General features: G+C 36.9%; 1 protein-coding gene across 1 annotated transcript in view; it reads left to right on the forward strand.

Annotated features, from left to right (window-relative positions):
* Positions 1 to 25,527, forward strand: part of CUNH12orf50 (chromosome unknown C12orf50 homolog) — a 36,683-nt gene that overhangs the window by 3,703 nt on the left and 7,453 nt on the right. The window contains exons 4-10 of the mRNA XM_027842544.1: positions 7,495 to 7,668; positions 14,009 to 14,086; positions 14,174 to 14,284; positions 16,569 to 16,679; positions 20,099 to 20,209; positions 22,282 to 22,398; positions 25,246 to 25,350. Of these exons, the coding sequence (XP_027698345.1) occupies positions 7,495 to 7,668; positions 14,009 to 14,086; positions 14,174 to 14,284; positions 16,569 to 16,679; positions 20,099 to 20,209; positions 22,282 to 22,398; positions 25,246 to 25,350 (807 nt within the window). The remainder of the gene's footprint in view (positions 1 to 7,494; positions 7,669 to 14,008; positions 14,087 to 14,173; positions 14,285 to 16,568; positions 16,680 to 20,098; positions 20,210 to 22,281; positions 22,399 to 25,245; positions 25,351 to 25,527) is intronic.

Raw genomic sequence — 25,527 nt, forward strand, 5'->3', positions numbered from 1 at the left:
ATCATCATCATCATCATCATCATCATCATCATCATCATCATCATCATCATGGAAGCTAGATGGCACAGTGAATAGAGCGCTGGGCGTGGAGTCAGGAAGACCTGAGTTCAAATCTGGCCTCAGACTCTTACTAACTTTGTGATCCTGGGCTAGCCACTTAACACTGTTTGACTCAGTTGCTTTGTCTGTAAAATGAGCTGGAAAAGAAAATGGCAAACCACTTTCATATCTTTGCCAAGAAAACCCCAAATAGGGTCACAAAGAGTCAGACGTGATTGAAACAACTGAACATTATTTTTAATATTATTATTGTTATTATGTAAAATAAGTGACCAAGACAGTCGGGTCCAGGGCCCTATTCCTTGGGCCTAATTGTGCTATCAAATATGGGGACTACAAAAGCATTAAATGACACTAATGCACAATTAGGCAACTGGATGGTGAAAACCTTTTTTCACTAAAAATGTGACTGTTCAGGCCTCCATGATGCTTCTCCTATGGCTGTTTCTTTTGAGTATGTTTCCCTTTCTACAGAGTAGGCCCATAGCACCCAAAATTTTAGGTAATTGAACAACCTACACTATCACATAGATGAGAAAGGCAGTTTGGTGTCGTGATATCCTTCCTGTGTCTGTCTTGTTTTTCCATAGCTATGTTTTCTCCCCTGTTAGCCTATGAGCTCTCTGAGGGTAGGGACAACCATTTTTGCCTTTCTTTGTGTATCATACCCAGGACTTAACACAATAATTGATGCATAGTAGATGCTTAATAAATGCTGTGGACTAAATGAGAAGGTTGTGTAGTAATGATGAGATAATGTTTGCAATGGAAGAGAGAGGGTGAAATTTGGGGATTTCAGAGAGCCTGGCTTAAAGACCTGGCCAGCTCTTTCACAAAATAGTTTTGTGAGTGTGCCTCAGTGGAGAGGACATTTGATTTGGGGTCAGAGAACCTGGTTTTGAGTCTTAGCTCTGCTCTTGACTATCTCTTTGTCTGTGGGAGAGTCACTTCATTTCTCTGGGTCTCAAATTCTTTTTCTGTGAAAATGAAGGATTAGACCAGGGTCTAGGGGTATGCTGCTAAATGTGTACCAACTTACTCTTCAAAGTTCAGGACATACTTTTCAGTTTAATCTAAATTATTAGCATTTTTTATCACTTTCCTAAGTCCAGACAATTAAGCAAACAAATCAAGCCCTGAGGATGTCTCTCAATGACCTGTAGGAGCTGTCCAGCACACTACGGCCTATAAAGGTTCCTTCTAGCTCTAAGGCCCCCCATGGTTTTCACCTGTAAGATGGAGGAAGGATAGATGAACTCTAAGGTCTCTTTTAACTCTGGCATTTAGGCTAACTCCCAAATATCAAATGAAATAACACACAGCACTTTGAAACGTTAAAACGTTGTGAAAAAGCTATTATTATCATTAATCATGAACATTAATGATTACTCACAAATCACAAAGGGTAAACAGCAACTGATTCTTTATAGTCAACTGAGATATCACATCTGCCTGCATTTTAATCCAACAAATTTTTATCAAACATCAGAAGCACTGTGTTAGGCTTTTATGGAAATATAAAGATAACTAAGAAACAGGAATTATTCTCAGGAAAGTTATGATGTTGTATTAAAATGAGCAACTAGCATAAATTAGAAGGTACATGTGCCATTAAAGAGATATGCAAAAATATGCAGGGATTCAGAGAAAGGAGAAATCACATTATCAGTTTGAAAGGGGATATTATGAAAGAGGTAGTATTTGGGCTTGATCTTGAAGAATGAATTTGAAGGTGAAAAGAATATAATGAGCAAAAGAGAAAGAGAAAAAGTCATCTGTGTTCAGGAATAGTGATTAGAACATACAAAATACATGTGAGGAAAAAGTGGGAGATAAATTTAGAGAACAGCTAGATGGTGCAGTGGATAGAGCACTGGCCCTGAAGTCAGGAGAACTTACTAACTGTGTGACTCTGGGCAAGTCACTTAACCTTGATTGCCTCCAAAAACAGCAACAAAATGATTAAAGGGAAATAGGAAAAGAGATGAGGTCACAGGCTGAGGACACTAAGGTACCAGAAAGGGAAGAGTAGCTTTTAAAGAAGCCTAGGAGTTAGAGAAAAGGAGAAAGACCCAGAAGAAATCAGTGTCATGAAAACTGAGGGAGCAAAGGATTTAAAGAATGAGAGCAGGAGGTGGTCAACAGGATCAGATACCACAGAGGAAGGCCAAAGGGTTGAAAAAGGTTGATACCTTGAAGAGAGTGTAAATTTAGTCAGTGACAGCCGGTTCTACCAGAGGCTTTCAGAATTTCTCTATGTGTTCTTTCATATGCATAGATTACTAGGTTATAAATTCCTTGAGGGTAAGAATGATGGCCTATTCACCATTCTGCCTAATATAGTGCGATATGCATAGTAAGTGTGAAATATACAGTAAGGTCTGGACCATGACACTGACTAGCAATGAAGTGGTATTAAATTTGGGAGCAATTAATAGTCAAGGCACAGAGGCTGGATTTGAGACCCGTAAAACACATCTATCAATCTATCTCTTCACCGGCCCTCTTCAGTCAACAGTCCCACTTTTAACTGGGGGTTGGGAGGTGCAAATGGAAATAAAGCTAGTTAAAGCTAGAAACATGGGTTGAATCCTATTTACCTATGTGAGATTGTCCAAGTTTACTTTAACTCTCTGGGCCTCAGTTTCCTCATCTGCGTACTGAGATAATTGGATTAGATGAAATCTTGAAGGTCCCTCGCAGCTACAAATCTCTTAAGCGTATGATCATAAATAGTATATCTTTTATATAGTTTGCCTGGGGCATCACTTCAGAAGATGTTATCATCCTGAAGTGAAGTGCTTTAAAAGACCCTTTCAGCATTTCTTTTTTAAAAATCCATTACTTATTAATCCCCAAATTACTTATTAATTACTTATGCATCCCAAAGTGGGGAGAATTTGCTCATTTTATAGATTTCATAATGAGAGTTCTAGAAATCCTATGGGAGACATAGTGCTTTGGGACAACATTCCCTCCGACATCTGCCCAGCTGACCTGGTTGTGATGAGTAGACAACCCATTCCATTGGGGATGTCTTTGGACAAGAGAGGAAACAACATTTCTGAATACAATATTTAAGTTAATTAATTGCTATGCTTTTCTGAGTCTGAAAGGAAGAACTAGATTCCACTTTCAGTTGGTTTGATTAAGCATAACGCTTTTCAGGTTATAATTAACCTGGAAGATACAAGCAAAAAGTAGTTCTAAAAACAAACAAAAACTCAACTAGTTTTGAATTTGCACCCCAACCAATTTTATATATTGGTTATCCTCAGAGACAAGGAACTCATAGCGCCACACATTTCTTTTAGGGTACCACGGGCACAAAATCTATGTAGTAGAAAGAGGATTTGTTTTAAAAATTGACAAGGCAGAGAAAGCAGTAACCTCCCACTGTAGTCATCTGCGGCAGATGTGACAATCTAGCCATATAAGAAGGATGAAACTTCTAACACCAAGAGCTCTATAAAGCATAGCTGACAAACCCAAAATTGCACACACCGGTGTGAAGCTATGCTGGTGATGGAAAAATAAAGGTTTCAGAAACAGTCACCTACTTGGAGAAATTCATCAGAGACGAGCGTGTTCCCAACCAGTTCCTTAAAACACAGAGATAGTTGGTGTTTGGGGACTTATGGGAACAACATAACTAGAAATCAACATAGGTAAATCAACATATGTCAAGCCCTTGATGTACATCAATTCAACTACCTAATAAACCTGCTACCCCAGGTTGGTTGCCTATCATATGCCCCTAAGCTCTATTAAAAGCCCAATAGAATGACAGAGATAAAACAAAGTGTTGAATTTCATGCTTGGGTGCAACCCAAATGCACTTCATTACAGGAGGTAATTGGAAGCAAATCGCAGACCTTCTCAGGAAAATGTGACATCAGTATGTGTTGTGAGCTCCCAGGGAGACAACGTCTGCCAACTTATTTTGTATAGCATTTAGCACAGGGCCTCACACAGATAATAAGCCACATGCATTTGTTCTCTTGATGGTGATGATGACATTGACTTTGCAAAACAAGTTTTGTTGCTTGTTTTAGAAATGTCCTCGTAGTTCAGTGTAGAGTGTGGACTGATGCCATTCAGAAACCAACACTTCAAATTGATGTTCATTATTTGAATTTCATCTTGTCCCCTTTTCACTAAGAAAGGAAAAGCAGGAAATATTCTTTGTTATATGGGAGAGGGAGGGAGGGAGATGTAAGAGGAACTGTAGACATAGAAAACACAAAAAAAATCAATAAAATTTATTTTTAAAACAAAAGCAAAAGAAAAGGCGTTTAGTTAATGGATTGACTGGACAATTTATTCTGTGAAAGAGTTAGTGTGAATGAGTCTCTTGAAGGGGTTGTGTTATTTGAATTCACACCACATATTTCCATTGGGTTGGAACCAATTGCCATCTTTTACATAATCATAACTTCAAATAGCACAAGTTTGAATACATGTGACCACTGCAGGAAATTCATCATTCACTCTAAGCAAGATCTAGCTGTAAGACATAGGGTATGAAAACATGAATGAATGAATGGAGGAGGGGTTTGAGGGGAACAACTTGTACTATTCTAATAAAATTTCTGATTTGGTTTCGTGTAGTAGTTTAGTACTATGTATAGTAGAAAGAGTGTGGGATTCGGAGTCAGAGGACCTGCATTTGAATCCTGTCTCTGTTACATATTATCTGTGTACAAGTCACAACATCTCTGGCCCTTAGGTCCTCATCTGAAAAATGATGGTGTTGAACTAGATGGAAATCCCATGAAAGATTAGTTGAATCTTGGTCTTTCCTTATGAGTGTTCTTTGCTAACAATTTCTAATTAATACACACTTTATAAATAGTTAGGTATACAGTAACATGAGTATATGTTTTTAAAGGAATCATTAGCCTTGGCAGCGCACCTTGTCTCTCTACTCAGCAGGTGTTTGCTGGCAAAGGCAGTTTCTGGGTTCTTTTGGCCTACTTGTATTGTTGACTCTTTTCCATTGGGTAAGCTTTGATAAAGAGTAGTGATAAATCAATGTCTTTTTGGACAAGCAGTCTACACAAGAAAAACCAAGAGGATGATGAAAGCATTTTGTCCATGTGAACAATTAAATAGTATAGAGATTTTATACATATATATGTTATATATATATATATATATATACAGTTTATCTATTTATCTATCTATGACACATACAGGAGACAGACAGTAAACTAGTCCCAAAATTGAATAGTAGGAGATGAACAAATGAGATTCCATTTGAAATAAATACTCTGCATTGTGTTCAGTGATCTCAAATTGCTACTTGACACACCAACCCATCTTTTCAACACTAATATTCTCCTGGTGATGCCCTATGACTATGAATTATAGAACCCTAATATCTGAAGAATGAAAGTTTCCGGTGACCCCAAGAGCAATGACCAAATGCATGATGGGCAAAAGGCTGTACTATAATACCAGCGTTGACCTGTACACAAGAAATAATGTAACATACATCATGAACATTACATGGCTTGAAAAGGAGAGGAACCAGTCATGTAGACAAGAGGTAGACAAGACAGAGGGATACATTGGAACTTGAGAAATATAAAAGATCCAGAGGAAAGTAGTATATGTGCTGGGTAAATCCTCTTTGGAGAGTTTGTGGAATGATAGCCAAGAATATCATGGGTAGGTTACTCTTTGTACAAGTGAATGACATACCCCCATTGATGAGATCACCATTCTATCAGCTGACTAGGTATAAATATATAAGAAAAAGTTTACTAATTCATACTTATTAGGGTAGGATGTCAGGGTGAATTAGTATAAGATCTAAATCATGGAAGAGTTTTTAAGAATACCATTATAATTTTAAAACAAACATTTTAACACTAGTTGGCAAGTGGGAATTCTGCTCGACTTGCTTTAATGAATGGTTAAATATCCTTTGTAACTGGCATATTAGCAATTTGAATGCAAATGAGTGCAACTTGAAGGGGTTGTAAGGATGTTCCAAGGCATTATGGATGTAAGGTTAGCGAGTATCCTTGCAATTTTCTTTATAATATTGATTTAACAAACCTTTAGTAGTTAGTAGCAGGGTAAACTTAGATCACTTACCATTTAAATCAGAGGGGTTTTGATTAATCAGATTTTATTGAATTACTTGACAACAAAATGCCCATGAAATTCAATTGAACTCTTATTCCAAAGTGTCTACTTGGATTGTTTCTGTTATGTTATTTTCCTAGCTAAATCTACTTATGCTATCATTTTCTTCTTCTATTTATATTCTTTATTATTTAGACAGGGTTTTATTTTGAAAATACTAGGCAGTTGAATACAGAAGGGACCATTAGAGCAGAATTTCTTAATCTTTTCTGTGCCATGGTCCCCTTTGGCTATCTGGTGAAGTCTATGGACCCTTCTCAGAATATGTAATGTTTTTTAATCAAATGAGATAATATTTGTAAGGCATTTAGCACAGTATCTGGCACACTGTAGATGCTGTATAAATGCTTATTCCTTTCCTTTCCCTCTTTTAAAGAAAATAATAATTGAATGAAATGCTAAATTCCAGTTATAGATTTATGAAAAATAAAGATGTAATTTTTCCCAACCAACTACACCCAGATATCTCCCCATGGGCCTCTTGGGGTCTGTGGATCTTCAATTTAAGGAACTCCTACATAAGAATGACTAGATTTGGTGCATTTTATTGTTGTTGTTTTTTCATTCTCACTTGGGCAGTTCTTGTAAGCTATATATCTAGACGTAGGTAACTCTAGACACTGCTAAAATGGAAAGATTTCCCCATGTATGACTTGCTGGGATTTGCTATATGGTGCACCATGTGCTCACTGGGTAGATCCAGCTATGCCAGCATTGGACCAGAGGCGTCAAACTTGAATCCTGCAGCCTGCCAAAACCCCCAAGTGTGGCCTGAACCAGATTAAATGTGACTTGGAAATGTTTAACAAGATAAATAAAAATACAATATGACAATGTTGATTTGTGGTTTTCTAAGTCAATATGTAGCCTGCAGGGATCCATTTCTATTTGAGTTTGACATCACTGACTTAGACTATATCCTAATTCCTCATTGCCATAATGAGAATAGTAATGTCATCCCTACTTACCTGCCTCATAGGGATATCATAAGAATAAAATAATATTACTTTGAGCGCCTCAGAAGAAAAGGACTATAAAAAGCCAAGGCAATAATAAGTGTTTTGTAGGAAAAGAAGGAATGCTAATATTTGTTACTCCTCAAAAAGATGATAGATTTCTTTTTGACATTTGATTTGTGTTCTCCCCAAAAGGAAGAAATCAGACATTTTTAACAAAGCATGCGATTAATTCAGGACAAAAGATGTGAAATAGCATTCAAACCACACTTTTATATGATACTGGGAAAAAAGACTGGGTTTTTGTATTTTTTTTAAATAGGTGTCACACTACAAAAAGAAACCCAGGAAGGAATTCTGCCCCCTACCCAGAGTCAAGAACCTGTGAAATCTCAGGAGAATATTTCAAGACCCATTCATCCTCCACTGGTCATAACCATTAATTTTAAAGAAGAAGAGGAGGAGGAAGAGGAAGACAAAGACCACAAGGAGAACAGTTAGTATGATCTTCCTTAAATCTACAATGTGTGTAAAGACCCTTACACTCTTCTCTATTCACTTGTCTTAATGTTTTGTAGGTTTGTAATATGATGGAAGGTAGATGTTGAGGAAATTGCTTTAGTTTTCGTAAGCATCTTAATTCATTGTTCTAATTTAATAGTCTAAGGATGTGATCCTACTCATAAGTAAGGAGTAAATTCCTTAATTGGGGGAGATATATTAACTTTCAAGACCGCTTATGTTGTCTTTTTTCTGATGTACCCAGAAACCACTGGTAGTCAGATAAAGTTAATATGTCTCTCATGCCATCATGGGAATTTGGAGATGAAATTTTCCGTTGCAGACTGTGCAAGTGCAGCAAAACTCCATTATGAAGCATCTTGCTATTCCATGAATTCAGTTCTACTACTGATAAAATGAAATCAACAAATTGAATCAATGTGTCTATTAAATACCTATTGTATGCAAGACCATGTTCTATGGTTATGGTCCCTTTATACAGAAAGTTGTAAAGCACATTGTGTTCTCCCTCAGGCATGGGAAATTGGAAATTAAAATGCTTTCTTCATTCCCCAAAATCCATTATTATGAGGTTTTAGTGTATTTTCTTTTCTTAGGACATTTAAAAAAGTAATTTATCAAAAAATTTCATTTTTTCCTAAGCGCCTTTAAAATCTTTCTCTCTGGTATGTTCAACGGCATATAGTAACTTAAATTTTCATTTTAACCAGTAGTCACAATTCTGCTCTTCCCTTGTGGAGAGTATCAACAACTAGGATTTTTTTTTGTACCTAAATTAGTCCCCTTTTATCTCATGACTAGCTCATTTCATTGTCTGCTGAAAAATTGTCTCTGTCTTCAGTATTTACCCTTTCGATCTGTCCACTGGCCATGTCCTTTCTTTGATCAAACATTTTCAATAGTTTATAGGATCATAGATTTAAAAGTAGAAATGACCGACCTTTAAGATCAACTAGTCCACCCCCTTCATTATGTAGATGAGGAAACTGAAGCCCAGAGAGGCCGTGACTTGCCTGAAGTTACAGAAGTAATAAATGACAAAATCCTATTGTTTTTGTTGTTCAGTTGTGTCCAACTCTTTGTGACCCCATTTGGGGTTTTCTTGGCAAGGATACTGGAGTGGTTTGCCATCTCCTTCTCCAGTTCATTTTACAGATGAGGAAACAGAGGCAAACAGGATTAAGTGACTTACCCAGGGTCACATAGCTAGTAAGTGTCTGAGGCTCTATTTGAACTCAGGAAGATGAATCTTCCTAACACCAGGCCCAGCACTCTTATCTCCTGCACCACCTAGCTGCCCTATACATTGCTTACAGAATAAATCAATATAAATCAAAATAAATCAACAAGTATATACAAGCATTTATTAAGCACATATTATGTGTCAGGCGCTATGTCAAGGACTGGGGGAATACAAAGAAAAAATAAAAGCAGTCCCTGTCCGAGCTTACATTCTCAAATTCTTAAGCCTGACATTCAAATTTCTCCACAAACTACTTCAAACCCATCTTTCCAAAGTTAATCTCCACTGCTTTTTCTGGTAAACCCTCCATTTCAGCCAGGCTGGGATAAATCTCCTCATTGTTCCATGCATATAAACAGGGATATTCTTGTCTACTCATCTTTGTTTATGGGGCTTCCCCTGCCTGGTTACATTCTTTGCCTCCTCTCTGAATACTAAATCCTACTCATCAATCAGTGTCCCATCGGCACTGTGAAGTCTTCCATGATAATGCCAGTCCACAGTGGTATCATTAGTATTATTCATTTAACACTTACGTGTGTGAGGCATGACTATATGATGGTAATGATACCTAACAGTACCTCAGCTTTGTGACAGTACTTTAGCTATAGGGAGAGGCAGTATGTTGTAGTGAGTAGAGGTCCAGCTGGGGAACCTGGAAAAATCTGCATTGAAGGCCTGTCTCTGACACACCCTGGCTGTGTGTCTCTGGGCAAGTCATTTAAACTCTGTGTTGGAGGCAACTCTCTAAGACTATAATAAGTTGCATCAAAAGTGGGGACCTGCTCAAGCAGAATTTCCCCATTCAGGGATTTCCCTGTACCAATGAAATCACATGTTCAATTCCCAGGCCCCAGTTATATAACAATGACAATATATCTGTTGTAGTATGTTGTTGGTTATCTTTAGGTGTGTGTGTGTGTGTGTGTGTGTGTGTGTGTGTGTGTGTGTGTTCATGATTCGCCTACTGGATTGTAACCTCTTTGAGGGCAAGGATTGATCTTACTCTTCTTTGTATCTCTACACTTTCTAGGGTACCTTGTACATAGCAGTTCATTAAAGAATGATTGGTTGTGCATCTCCCTCACCTCCCTTTCTTGTGCCTTCCTCTCTTTTTGCATTTTAATATGGAGCTTTCTAGTGACAATACTGTGACCCAAAGAAATGAATTCTAGTAGGAGTGGTGGTGAGGAATGCATGGCAGAAAGATGCTAATTTGGGGCAAGGGATGGGGGGAGGTTCAGAGAGCTACAGCTGGAAGGGACCTTATCATTCATCATCCAGTCCCCTCATTTTATAGGGGGGGAAATTGAGGAACAGATAAGTTAAGTAACTTGCCTAAGATCACACAGGTGGTAAGTGACAGAGCTGGATTCCATCTCAGGTCTTGTGACTCCAAGTTCAATTCAGGCCTTTTTTTTTTTTTTTTTTTTTTTTTGCTATACCACAGACTTTTAATTCTTTTAGAAAACATTTACTAAATTCCTTGCGGATGGTAGGAACTGGAGAAGATGACAATAAATGTTTACTTGATTGAAGCTTCTAGGGCTTATAGATAGGCTTTTTTGAATATTTGAATGGACCTGTGCCCACATTGATATAGGGAACTCCTCCAGTGGTGCCGATTGCAGTAAGTCCAAACCTTTTCAGTCTGTGTCTTTGGCCATATATCCTTCATATGAATTTGCCCAAAATGTACCCCAGTCCTCCTTCTAGGTTTTTTTTTTTCTCATTCTGTCCATTTCAGTTCAGCAATATTCCTCATTATGATTACTGTATTTTATTCTTATGTATTTCCTGGATGTTTTCTGTTCCATTTCCCCAAACATATAATGTTGCTAATGTGCTGTAAGCCTACTCCCCCCCTCCCTACCCCTTTTCTCTACTTTGCCCTTTGGGTCACTCATAATTTTTATTCTATCTTAAAATAAAATACTTTATTTTAAAAGATGGTGGTATCCTAGGTTTCACAGCATCTGGTTTGACAACGACACCCTTTTCCTTTGAACTCTGCACCAGGCATTCTCCATAACAAGCAAAGAGCTTTTGGTCAACAGGGAACTCTTGGTTTTTCTCCCTTACTTGAAATGGATAATTATAAAATATTGAATGAAATTATCACTGTAGTTTCATCTATCAAGGAATGTTGGTATGATCTTCATAAAGGAATGAGAAATACCTCATTGTTGAAGAGTTTTTAAGGCTACATTGTATTCTCCAAAATTTGATTTTAAAATAATCAATAAATAATAACTAGGAATTAGTGTTCTTTATACTTTTCAGTCAATTTTGTGGTCATGAAGACATGGCTTGTGAAAAATCATTTGCAGTAGCCTGTAGATTCCTTTCTTGTAAAATGTATGTGTATATGTATGTGTATATATGTACGTGTGGGTATAGAAATATACACATGCATATGTATGTGTGTATATAAACATATGCATGTGTTTATATACATATTTACTATGTATGCACCCTGTATATACATATGTGTATATATATGTTCTAGCTAAATCCAGAACAAATTAGCCCCTAGGAATAGAAAACCACCAGGTCACTAAAGCAGTGTTAACTGACCCAGGTCAGAAAAATGAAGCAGGTTAAATGTTCCATGCCAGTCAGCATTGAGATCAGGCCTATGAGTGACCATTATACTTTCAGCCTGGACAAGTTAGGAAAACAAGTATATATACGTGTGTATGTATAAGTGTGTGTGGAGATATAGATAACATGTGTAATTAGCATATACACACATATAAGGATATAAACACATATATGCATATGTACACACATGTATATGTATGTGATACATAGGTGTGCAATATGTATGTAAATATATGCATATATTTACATGCATACACTCATGCACGTGTGTGTGTGTGTGTGTGTGTATGTGTGTATGTATGTGTGTGTGTATCTGCCTTCCTATCTTGTCCAAGTTGGAAGTTCAAAAGACACTCACAGGCTGGTTTAACTCTCTTTAGGTGGCCAGATAGCCCTGTGCTTCCAAGGGCTAATCATATTTGTTTTAGACTTAGCTAGGATATCTAATTAGCTTTAGCTTTTCTGAAGCTCAGAACGCCCAAACTCAAGTGATCTGCCAGCCTCAGACTGTAGCAGAAATTTTAGGTGTGCTATATGTACCAAGGCCAACAACCCTAGCTCATATTTTCATCAAGAATGCCCTCACTATATGTGTAGATCACTCCTACAAAGATTTTTTAAAGATGAAAAAGGAGACATAAATTGGATTTTTGATCACTTTTGTGCGTGTGAAATAATAATGTTCATAAGTTTTTCTTAGTCATTTGATATCTTTCTGTCTTCCAGTTATCTTAAAATTCAGTTTCTTAATGTATTCAAAATTGTGCAATCTTCAAAAGATTTCTTCTCATTACTTTGGCTTGTCTAACTTGTTTCCTGTCCTCTTTCTCTTCTTTTTTTCTCCTCTGTCCTTCCTTTTATTTCCCAATGCAAGACACTAGTGACTAATGTCTTAGAATCCAAATATATTTTTTCCATTGTGACTGGTAATGAAAAGAGTTTTGTGTGTAGAAATGATCTGTGTCTTGCTTTATCTGTTTGTTATCTTCCTTCCCGTTTCATTTCTAAATGTTACTATAATAATCTGACTCAGTTGGGTTTCATATTAAGTTTTTTGCAAACTCATTTTTTTCCATTGCTCTTTCATGTTTTGGGAGGTGGTACTTTTTATAATCTTCCACCATATGCTTACATAAGGGTTTTTTGGGGGGGCAATTGGGGTTAAGTGACTTGCCCAGGGTCACACAGCTAGTAAGTGTCAAGTGTTTGGTCTGAGGGCGGATTTGAACTCAGGTCCTTTTGACTTCAGAGCCAGTGCTCTATCCACTGTGTCACCTAGCTGCCCCGACATAAGTTTTTGAAAATGAGTTTCTATGCTAAATCAGTATTACCCTTTGCTGTCAAGTATTGCTATTTGGGAAGATCAGGTGTTTGCTAGTATATATGATTTCCAGGCTCTTTGGCCTCCCTTTTTTAGAGACTGCTTTACATGAATTACACCTCTCTAGGAAATAGTGGTTATATAACTTATTATATTTAGACACATGAATTATATGTATACATATATTTAATTTTATTTTTAAATATATTATAAAGTATATATGTGTATATAATTTTATTTATGTTATAAAATATGTCAATATATATTTATATGTACATATGTATATACATATTTAGAGGGGCAGTATATGTATATATTCCACACATATGCCATGTATAACATATAAATACATATGTACATGTATAATGCCCCTTAAATAACATCATAATAAAGGCTGTCTATGTGTTTATGCACAGAGACAGTTTTGTATAAGCCTTCTAAATGTCAAGAGAGGAAAAAATAAACAAAAACCTCTCTTCTAACTCTTCCCCCTACTCATTGGTTTATCCAACATTCTTCCACATATTAAATGTCAGCAAGGAGAAGGGGCATGCATTGTACACAGGGGAACTAATGTTTCTTGTTAGGATGATACTAGGGCGTACAAACTAGTTGATCACTATAGGAGGGGATTCTAGCTTTACTGCTACCTATGTTGGCTTATAAGTACTTGTGGAACCACAGTGTTTGTGTTTCGGGATATGTAGGATCATTCTCTACTTTTCCCACCCATCTCTTTTGAAAGAAGAACTGTGCTGGCTGGCTTGCTGGATAGATGGATGCAGAAAATATTATGAAGTATTATGTAGGAATAGACATGGATGTGATCAAAAGAAAGTCCTCCCCCACCCTACAATGAGAAGAAGAATTGGGCTTAATGCATATAATCGATAGTTTCTTTCTTCTGGATCATACTTTATTCTTCCTTCAGCATGGCAAACATGAAAATTTCTCTGGATGCAAATTTCACTGATTTTGTTTTACTCTGAAATAATTTCTTTTAATTTTAAATTAGTTTAAAAATTAAAAGGAATCATCTCACAGTAAGAATAACAGCTATGATTTTTTTCTTTCTAATTTGTAATAGAATTTCTCATAGACTTTGTATATGGGAGACAATTTACCTTTGCAAAATATGTCCTGCAGATGCTTCTAGTTTGTGGACAAGGACTCCAGAGGAAATCGAGGAAGAAAGGGCGATAAAGGAAATGTGCTATAAGTCTGGTAAGCATTTTGGTGATGGTGTGGGGTTTTTTCTAGTTCTGTGCATGAATACTCTACTAACCATTATTTTCCTTATGGGGAGATTAGGTGAATACTACCGATTTCACACTCCTCCAGATATTTCAGCAAAAAGCATGACTTCAACAGTGGAAAAAGAGTTAGCAAAACCCTTGGAAAATGGCAATGAATTGCAAGAAGGTAAGCCATTAAATGATAGCACAAAGTGATGCTTAGGAGATACCTCATGCAATGGCATGAATTACTTATTTAGTAAGATACACAAGGACAGACTCTTTTTTGTTTGTTTGTTTGGTTGGTTGGTTTTGAGCTAGCTATGTGATTTCATTTGTGTAGGTAAGGTCCAAAGCAGAAATTCCCTCCAGTGATGCTGATAATTAGATTCTTAAAAAGTTGTTTGGGATGCTGAAAGGGTAAATGATTTACCCACCATTTCACAGACTATAGTGTCAGAGGCAGGAATTCAAACCAGGTTTTCCTGACTGCAAGGTCAGTCCTCTCGCCACCACATCATATTACTCTGAATCTGAGGTCAGAGTTTAAATGGGAAATAAATCCACTCAAAGTGGACAATGGTTTTATCCTGTGTCCTAAATTTAATATGAAAAGCTTTTGTGGAATGTAATTATGCCTTCCCAGCTGTGCAGTATGAATAGATGAGGATTTCTACAAACCTTATTTTACAATGATTTTGAAGATGTTTTGCTGTTAACATTTTATCTTACAATAGCAGGGATGAAAATAGGTGAAGATTTTTCTTATTGAATTGATAAGCTAATTGAAATCCAGCAAGGTTCAGTGACTTGTATACAGTTACAGAAGGAGGTCAGTGGCTGAAGTCAGGATTGGGCTTTTGACTCCTGGGTCTCACTCTCCTCCAATTCCTCCTCCTTTTCTTCTGTAATTAATGAACAGAACTAGAGTCTGCAGTTGGGAGGCTGGATGGGAATATTCTGTTTTTTTGAAAAGGTGAAATGTATGTTTAACCTCAATGTGTATAGAATTGATTATGTTAGAGTTGTCTGATATATCAGCTAGAAACAGGAATGGACTCAACGAAACTTCACATTCTCGCCCCTAGGATGAGCTTTAAAACCAGTTTTGCAGCAGTAGCAGGGATTTGTGTCAAACAGACCCAGCAGGGAAAGCCACCAGGGCCAAGGTGGGTAGGGGTAGGGAATCGGCCCCCCACGCACGTGGTTAATCCACAGAGCAGATGATCTGCCTGTCCTTTATCGAGCCATAACTATTGTTTGGTATATACTCTGTCTAGCCTTCTGGCACCAGATGGCTGCACCCTTAACACCCCATGGCAGGGGCAGTACACGTCCTGAGGCTTTTAAAGTTCCCTTTGACCTATCGTCCTCCTACACAAAGTGACCTCTCAGTAACACGGCTCCATGAAGGATCTTTATGATACCCTCAGTGTAGGGGAATTCCTCATGTGTGAACTCTGTCCACCAACAGAGATCACATCCTGGTGTTTGACTTCAGTGTTAAGTCCTACGGAGTTGCCTGAGGTTCAAAAAGGTTTGGTGACTTTTACCCAGTGTCACACAGAGTAAGAGGATGGAAGGCATACTGGCTTTGGAGCCAGTTTGACCTGGGTTTGAATCTTACCTCTGACACTACCTGTGTGATCTCTGTTACTACCTGTGTGACCTTGGGCATGTCACTTGACTTCCTTCAGTTTTATCTTCCTCTTCCCCATAAGGAGCTCCCTTCCAGTTCTGCCTTTACAATCCTTAAGTTTTTCACATAGCTAATAAGTGTCAGAGGTGGAATTTGAACCCAGGTACTTCTCATTCTAAGCCAGGTACTCTTATCTACTGCATCATGCTGCCTCAGTTATGAAAGAGAAGAAAATGGTGGAATAGGAGGGGGAGGTGATTATAAAAGCCTTTTTATAAAGTTGATTTATACTGTGATTTTAACATGAATTTACTAAAGAATGAAATGATACTAAGAAAATATATGAGAAAATGAGGCAGTCATTTCATTTCCACAAGAGCAGTCAATAATAACATGTAACAACTTTTGCTAAATCTGATACTTCTGAATGGATGTCAAACCAGGAAATATTTGTAAATCCCTTTAAAGAAATGATATTAAAAAAACACTCAAATGCAATCAAAAATCATTTCTATTTCATGTCCAATGGAGAAGAAATAGTTTTAAAATGTCAAATTGCCAATTCATTTTTGAATTGATCAGATAAGAAAAGTCTCATTTTCCTCTTTGCTGATTTAATTGTGAAACTGCTTTAAAAAGTCATGTACTTTATTGTTCATGAAATCACTGTGCAAACAATACTTGCTTTAGATAATATCCCAGAGTCTTGCTGTCTTCTCATAAGCATCTCATAAACGTGCTATTTCTGTAACACAGTTCCTATGGTGATCTGTACTTTAGAAATGTAGCTATTGATACGTCAACCCTTCCCCCCCTTTTTGTGCCATTTTAGGGGATGGTCTTACAGTTCCAATGAAGTTCAATATATTTGAAAGACAAGGTGAGATAAAAGCATCATTGGATGGAAAACCAAGAACTGACCTTGCTGCTTTTGAAAATGGAGGTGACGTCATGCAACTTTTTTTTTTTTGGTATTTACTACTAGTTATATTTGACATTCCACAGACCACCCGACTTCTTCCTTTGAGTGGACAAGTTAAGCAGGTCTCATAATTATAAAATAACATTCTTTGATCAATCCTATGTTTTTTTTTTATGTTCCTGTTCTCTTTAAAGAGAATGATTTCAATAAAAATAGAAAAAGTATTTTTTTTAGGTTAATGGTTGGTGAAGATGCTAGTTGCTGTGAAAAGGTGCATATATTTAGGCCTACACAAGACAAATGGCTTATTCATGCATATTGTTTTATTTGTCTCAGGCTATTTCTTAATCTTCATATTTGTCTTCAGCAATTGAATTGTTCATATTCAATTCAACAACAAACATTTTAACTTTACCAACTAATATGCTAGATTTTTAAAAATGACATCGTCCCTGCCTTTAAGCACCTTACAGTCTAATAAGAGAGACTGGATATGTATAAATATAAGTAGGAGAGAAGGTGGGATGTGTCACAAGTAAAGGAGAGCTTCAGATCCAGTGCTCTAGGAAATACTTTTACTAGCAACACGATTGCTCCTACTCAGGCATTTTGAACTAGGTCCTTCAAGAATGCATCTGAAAGCAATACACCTTAGGTCACTAGTTTTAAAACTTTTGTTTAAACTAAAAGGACAAGGAAGAATGAGAAAGGGAGATATAGGGTGGAGGAAAAAGAAGAGAGAGAAGTAGAAAGAGGTAAAACTAGTTTCAAGCCAAGGATTGAAAATAAAAACTGAGTGTTTAGATATTATATCAGAAATACTTTTTTCACAGTGCTACTCCTTTATTCTGTCTTGGCCTTCTCTCTGTTTGGATACCTTCAAGTTCCAAGCTAATTTATTTGTTCCTGCCCTTAATTTTTCCCCATGTCTTTGACAGAGAATTTAAAGTAGCAGTCAGTGGTTGGTTATGCCTAGGGAGATGATATAAGCAGCGATCTCTCAGTTGTATATGGAACTCTGTGAAAATTCCTTTCAGAATGGATGAAAGAACTAAGTTTATTGTTTATAGCCTGGAGAGTAGAAGACTTGGGAAGGACATATTATTTGTATTCACATCTCCAAAGCACTGCCATGGGGAAGATGGATTTGATTTATTGTAATTTTAGGGGACAGATCTAGGACCACAAGGTCGAAATTGGCGGTGAGGGTGAAGGGCAGGGAGTGAGGGAGATTTCAGCTCAATATAAGGAAAAGCTTCCTAATAATTCATGCAGTCTGAAAATGGAATGGGTTGACTTGTGAGGGAATAAATTCCTTAAACCTGCAAATATTTAAACAAAGTCCAGAAACATTTTGCTGGGGTTATCAAAGAAGTGATTGATATTTAGAGAAAGGATTAGAAGTAGATGACCTTTAAGGGCCTTGTAAACTCTGTGAGAATTAGAGTGGGCCTTATCTATATGAGACAGTAGAGTATGGTGAATTGATTTAAAGAATATGGATTCTAATCCCAGTTCAGCCATTTTGCTTCCTTTGTGACTATAGGAGCAAGTCATTTCACCTGTTGGGGCCTCAGTTTCTTCATCTGTAAAATGAAGAGATTGAGCCAGAGGACCTCTCATGTCACTTCAAATTCTAAATCTGTGATCCTATGATCTGGCAATGAGTGGAACTGGGGAAATGCCTTTGCTTCAGTAGCTTGTTTTGATCCTCTGAGAAACCAGATGGTTACAAAGAACAAACCAGACCAACTCACCAAGTTATAATATTATTTTAGTGAGTCAGTCTGGTTTCTTAGTTGTCAAAATCTATCAAATAACAAGGGTTTATTAACAACCTACTTCATGCTAAGTGCTAGGGTGACAAAGGAAAAGGTGGAAGAGTCCCCTCCCTCTAGAAGCTTACATTCTGTGTTCTCTTAAATCTATCATGCTTTATTGTCTCATTCTACAAAATCAACACATGCTTGCTTTGGGGGCAGGAGGGAACACATCAGTAGCTGGTAGGGATCCAGAAAGGCCTCATACAGAAGGTGATGGTGCTTGAGCTTAATCATGAAGGAAACACAACAGGCACGGATGACAGCTAGTGTAAAGGCATACAGATAGGAGTAGAAAGGCCCGTTTGCCTGAAGCGTAGAGTGTGTGAAAAGGCATAATATGTAAGAGGGCTGGGAAGGCAGAACGGGACCAGACTGTGAAGAACTTAAGTTGTTAAATAGAAGCTTGTATTTTTTTTTCCTAAAAGACCATATGAAGTCAGAGTGACAGGGTCAGATTGTGATTGAGTGGTTCTGTAGAGGATAGATTGGAGTGGGGAGAGAAGAGCCAGCTAGGTCAGTTACCAAAGTCCAGGTGAGAGGTGACAGAGGGATTAAAATAGAATGATGGATGTGCAGATAAGGGAACATATATGTGAAATATTATGAATAAAGAAACAAGAGTTAGCAACTGATTGGAATATGTGGGATGACTGAGAGTAAGGAGTTGGAGCTATCACCAGAATTGCCTACCTGAATGACTGGAAAGGATGGTTGTGTCTTTGACAGAAACAGGAAAATTCAGGAGGTGGTAGCTTTGGAGAGACTGATGAGCTGTAAGCTTAGGGTGTTAGGGAGAGAATATCAAAAAGGTTCAGAACTTTCTGAAGCCTGTGTACTCTAAGTGAACAGGTCCTTTCCTCTCAGAAATGTATGTTGGAGTATTGTTCTGGGTACCACATTTTAAAAGGGGCATTCACAATATGGAGCATGTCCTAAATTGGGTAACTGAGGTCTGGAAATATGGGATATTTAGTTGGGAAAAGAGAAGACTTAAGGAAGACATGATATTACTTTCATATGTTTAAAAGGTTGTCATATGAAAGAGATTGATGAGTTATTCCATCTAGTTCCAGAAGGCAGAATTACATGTTGTTGTGGAGTTGTTTTAGTTGTGTCTGACTCTTTGTGACCTCGTTTGAAGTTTTGTTGGCAAAGATACTGGAGTAGTTTGCCATTTCCTTCTCCAGCTCATTTTACAGATGAGGAAACTGAGGCAAACAGGGTCTTAAGTGACTTGCCCAGGGTCGCACAGCTAGTAAGTGTCTGAAGCTGTATTTGAACTCAGAAAGATGAGTCTTCCTGATTCTAATAACAGTGCTCTATCCACTGCACCACCTAGTTGCCCCCCTAGAATTAGAAGTAATGGGAAGTTGGAGGGATGCATATTTCACTTCAGTATAAGCAAGAATTTCCTAACAATCTGAGCTATTTAAAAAAAATGGGCTGCCTTGTGAAATTATGAATGAATTTCCCATTCACTAGAAATGTCTATCAAGCAAGAGGCTGGATCACTTCAACTGGACCAGATGTTGAGGGGATTTCTGAATTAGGTGGGAGGTTAGGGAAGATTACTTCTAAGACTCATCATCACTAAGATTTTGTATTCCTCTAATGCAGGGGGTGACTGTTATGTACCGCAAAGGATCATATTTCTCGGAGTGAATGAAAGTGAAGCTTTAACTGAAGAGAACAAATTCATCATGTCAAAAGGTTCAAACAGTAGTAAAGGTAAGAAATCTTTGTGATTCTTATAATTAATTTTGTTTAATTTATAATTGTTTTGGGCACATGTAATAAGAGCCTGTTATCATATATTACAGACTTTAATTGAATAACCCAAGACAAATCCATTTTTTATTTCATTCACTAAAAGAAAAATCTAGTTATATTTCCATAGAAAGTTCAGGTTGCAACTAGAGAGATAGGATTGTCTTCTTGTCCCATTTTAACCCTTTAATTAGAGGAATATAGTGTGGAAATGATCAGAAACTCAAAACGCCTCCTTTGAGCAGTTCTTTGTTTTTTGCTTTGACACTCATATTTTACTAAAAACTCTTAAGGAGGAGTCCCTAAGTCTTTCTACCCCAGGCTGTAAGAAGCTACTATCTTAGTCACTAGGAGAGATTTTTTTTTCCTCTTATCTCCCTGAATATAACCTAGTGATATCTACTTCTTTGTAATACCAACGTCCTCAATTATCTAAAGAGTAATTGAAGAAACATTTCCTATTTGGGGTCAGAAAAAATGGAAATGGACTTATGGAAAAACCTGCATCATTCATATGAAAAATAGAATTTCAATACAAGATAAGGAAATTTTGAGAAAAATATTGTAATCTGTTAAGGGAAGTCTTGTAAGTATAGATGGGGAGAGGTAGATTGTTGGATAGATATTCATTCAGTCAGACTAAAGACAGTCTCTATCCCCCAAGGAGCTTACATTCTAATGGGAGAAGACTAAATTCTAAAGGGAGCTGAAGGGGGCGGTAGAGGGGTAATGAAGGTACTGGAATGGCGGTATGGTCGACAAAGTTCTGGGGAGATGAGACAGTAGAGCATTCTGGGAGAGAAATGGAGACATAGTTGATCTGGGTTTCCTCCTCAAAATAGAGGCTCTGGGAAGAACCAGCCAATCAGAGGGAGAGGCTCCAGGGGCTGAGGATACTTATGTTGGGAGAAGTAACACTCAACTATAAGTCAAGACATTGTTGACCTTCTAGTTTCCTAATCTGTAAAATGAGTGAGTTTAAGGTTTGCTAAGGTGCTTTAATTCTCTAAAATTATGTGGTTTGTATGAACCTGTACTGAGTGCTGTATTTAAAGTTTATTTGGGGATCATGTAGCTCTGGAAGGAACCTTTGAGGTCAATTAGTCAAACCTCCTCATTTTATAGGTCAGGAAACTGAGACCCAGAGAGTTTATATGAGTTGGCCCAGGTCATATAGGTGCATATATAGTGCAGAGCCAGAAAACAAAGCCTGGCTCTTTAATTCTCTTTCCGTGGCATCATTCCGTGGCTGCTCCATTTTGGAGCGCACCACTATTTGTGGGATTGATGAGCATCTTCATCTTTTTTTTTTGTGTATGTTCTTTCTTTTAAAATAGTATATCATTACTCTGGTACTATGGTATTTAAATTTCAAAAACACTTCCTTGACTCCAGACTGCTATTATTGGGGAGCAGTAGTAACAAGGAGAACAGAGCATGTGATATTTAATGCATTACAAAAAATTTACAAGTATTTATTTTCTTTCCCTTCTTCTTCCCTCTCCTATTAGCAATTTTTAAAAATCCCTCTGAATGAACATGCATAGTCCAGCAAAGCACATTCCCACATTTACAAACAAAATCACATCTTATTCTGTATTTTAAGTCCATCTCCTTTCTGGTAGGAGATGGGTGGAATGTTTTACCTTTGGTCCTTTGGATTCAGGGTTTGTCATTGCGTTAATAAGAGTCTAAAATCTTTTCAAGTTATTTTTCCTCTATAATGTTGTCCCTGTGCAAGTTATTTGGTTTCTGCTCTTTTCACTCTGAATTAGTTCATGAAAGGGCTTCCCAGTTTCCTCTGTAACAGCCCATTTTGTTATTCCTGATGGCACAGTAACATTAAATTACATTCACATGCCACAATTTGTTTAGTCATTCTTCAACCACTTAATGCATTTAAAAATAGTATGTAAAAAGATTGGAATTTTTTTTCATTAGGGGGATAATACCACAAGGGGAATTTTGAAATGTTAAACTCAAAAGGTACTTTTATTAATACTGACCTTCTTCTTTCTTCTTCTCTTCCAAAGACATCAAGGACAGTCTTCATCCAAAGCATCCTGTAACTACAAGACCAGTACCTACAACACACATATTAAATGCTACTGAGAATATCAACACAAAATGCAAAGGGGATCCCTCTTCAAGTGAGATGTCCTTGGGTATATTTGAACTACATCCAATCAGTTCATGAAATAGACCATCAAAAATGATTATAGCTCAGAAGTAAGAGGCAGGTCCTGAGAATGAAGGAAACAAGATTCTCTTGGTATCTCTGTGAAATATGATATGGTTTTGAAAAGTGTATATATCTTTGTTGACTTCATGTCTGGAAAATTGAGGTATCATCAATTAGCTGTCACCTAAGGTTGTTTTTTAGGATTAATGAACAAACTTTAAAAAATTCATCTACAAATAAATACCATGTAAATGCTTTTGATTACCCATATATTGTATACTTTGGGAATTATTTGTAATTAATCTCCCCTCTTTAAGATTGGTTTCTCTTTACAATCCAATGTGCTGGATCCACTTCCTTTGACATAATTAGGGAGGCAAAAGAGTTGGAGAAAAAACATACATGAGATCACCTGCTGCTACACTGTAATCCTTTCACTCTCCACAGTCCACCGTAATGTGGCCATTCCAAGCCTTCTCATCCCTTTTTCAAGACTCAGCTCAATATCCACAGTGTTTCTTTCATCAACTGATGAATTTGCCTGTTTTATTGAGAAAACCAAGGCCATTCATGATAAGGGCCCTTACTCTGCTCTTCCATAACTCCAAACCTTTTCTCCAGTGGAAGTTTAACCTTCTACTTGTGTACCCTTCATCCTCTCCAGTGTCTTCTTGACCTTGTTCTTTTGATCATTTCTTCTAGCTTATCTTAAACCATTCCTCTTACTTGGTTCCCTTCTCTGTCTACAAACATATGTGGATCTCATTAACCTAAAATACATACAGGCATGCACACGCTTCCCTTTACAATCCACCCCTCAAGCTATCTACCTATATTCTTCTCCTTTTCAGTGTTAAACTTCTAGAAAGAGTAGTAATTTCTTAGTGCCCAGTTACTACTGTTAACATCCTCTAATCTTGCCTTCACCCTCTTACCATTACTAAAATGTCTCTTTCCAAAGTCATCAATGCTCTCTTAATTGCCTCTTCATTGTCTTTTTACTAATTATCATCCTTCTCAATCCTTTCCTTCCTTCCTTCCTTCCTTCCTTCCTTCCTTCCTTCCTTCCTTTCCTTTCTTTCTTTCTTTTTCTTTCTTTCTTTCTTTCTTTCTTTCTTTCTTTCTTTCTTTCTTTCTTTCTTTCTTTCTTTCTTTCTTTCTTTCTTTCTTTCTTTCTTTCTTTCTTTCTTTCTTTCTTTCTTCCTTCCTTCCTTCCTTCCTTCCTTCCTTCCTTCCTTCCTTCCTTTCTTCCTTCCTCAGGTTGTTTCTATGGTTCCTCCTTTCCCACACCTTCTCTCAATAATTTCTTGATGGCTTTGTCTATTCTCATGACTTCAGTGGTCACCTTGGTACATATGACTCTCAATATATCCAATTTCTTTGAGCTCGCTCCAGTCCCATAATTATGAAAACATGCTGAACATTCAGGACAATACCTTGAACTTAACATATCGAAAGCTAAATTTCTTTCCCAAACCTGCCCCTTCTCCCAATTATTATTATTATTATTGTTATTATTTTTTAAAATTTCTATTGGTGGTGCCATCATCCTTCTCTTCCAAACTCAAAACCTTGGAGAGGCATGTTTGGTTCTTTCCTTCCACAGTATCCAATCATTTGCCAGTTCTGTCAGTTCTGCTTCTCTGATGTTTTTCAAATCCATCTCTTCTTCCACCCACCACTTAACATTTACACTGCTATCTCTCTAGTTAAGGCCCTCATCATCTCGTACCTGGACTACTGCAGTGAAATCCCTTATGGTTTTCACATCTCTAATCTTTCTCCTATCTAAGCTATTACTTTAAAATTAATTCTTATTATGGTTTTATCAGTCACCATCAACACAAATATAAAATTTTTTAAAAGATTATGTATGAAACTGTGAACTGTTAACAGTTTTATAATTGTGTGTATAATTGTTATACATACATACATATATACATACATACACACACATATATACACATACATACTCAATTTAACAATATGGTAACAAAATTTTGTCCTATTTGCCTTTTTGAACTTGCTTTCTTCTATGTATTTTTATGCCTTATTGGTAATCTTTATCTCATTTTCCAGTAATTCATTGCACTTCTCTCCCTTCCCCTACTCAAGAAGTGCCGTTCCTTGGAACAGCTAAGTATAGTCAAGCCAAACAAGACAGTAGAGAACAGAACTTTGAGGAATGACTACAGTTAAGGATATGAAGAGGAAGACAGGTGAAAGGCTGAAGGAAAAGTAGTATAGGATAGTGTCACAGAATCTACATCTGAATACTTAATTTTTTATTTGTGCATTTTGGTCCACACAGATATAGCCAAACCCTCTGATAAAGAGTTCTAAGAAAGTAAAATAAGATTAGCTAAAAGTATATTATATGATCGAAATTCTTGAGTATATTTTTTGGCCAAAATAATAATAAAGTATTGAAATGTTCAAAATACCAAGCCCATTGCTACTTAATAATGTGTGCTAGTCAGTGATTTAGAATTAGATTTGGAATATACTTTGTTTTCTTTTACTGTAACTCACACATTGCTTTTGTGAAAGGTTTGGGGTTTTTGTTGTTTTCACTGAAGAATGTCATTTGCTTAAAATTGTTTTACTATTCACTGATTCCAAAATAGATTTCTGAGTACTTCAAAGAACTCCCTTTGTTCTCGAAAACATCAGAATAGAAATAGTATAGTTATTATTTCTTTTCCTCAACTCACTGAAGTGCAGATATAAAATTATCACCTATAGTAATATTTGAATGAAAGCATCTCTTTAAAAAAAGACAGCAACTTTAAAATAAACTCTTCTCTTCTTCAAGTGAATGATGCCCAGTCAGCGAGGAAACCTAACTTTAAAGGGGTGAAAAAAAAGAAATGGATTTATGAGGAACCAAAGAACCCCCCAGGCACAGGGACAAGGAAAGGTAAAGTATTACAACTGGTTTACTACTATTGAGAAAAGAGATTTAAAAAAAAAAGAAATAAAACAACTCAAGTAGGATATCCTCCCAGAAAAACACAAGGGATCTTATTTTCCTTTAGATCCAATTGTGGCTACTTAATGAGACTTCATTTTTATAACTTAACTCTTCTGATGGTCA

Source organism: Vombatus ursinus, unplaced genomic scaffold, assembly GCF_900497805.2.
Source record: "Vombatus ursinus unplaced genomic scaffold, bare-nosed wombat genome assembly UNPS02014874.1, whole genome shotgun sequence".
Classification (NCBI taxonomy): Eukaryota; Metazoa; Chordata; class Mammalia; order Diprotodontia; family Vombatidae; genus Vombatus; species Vombatus ursinus.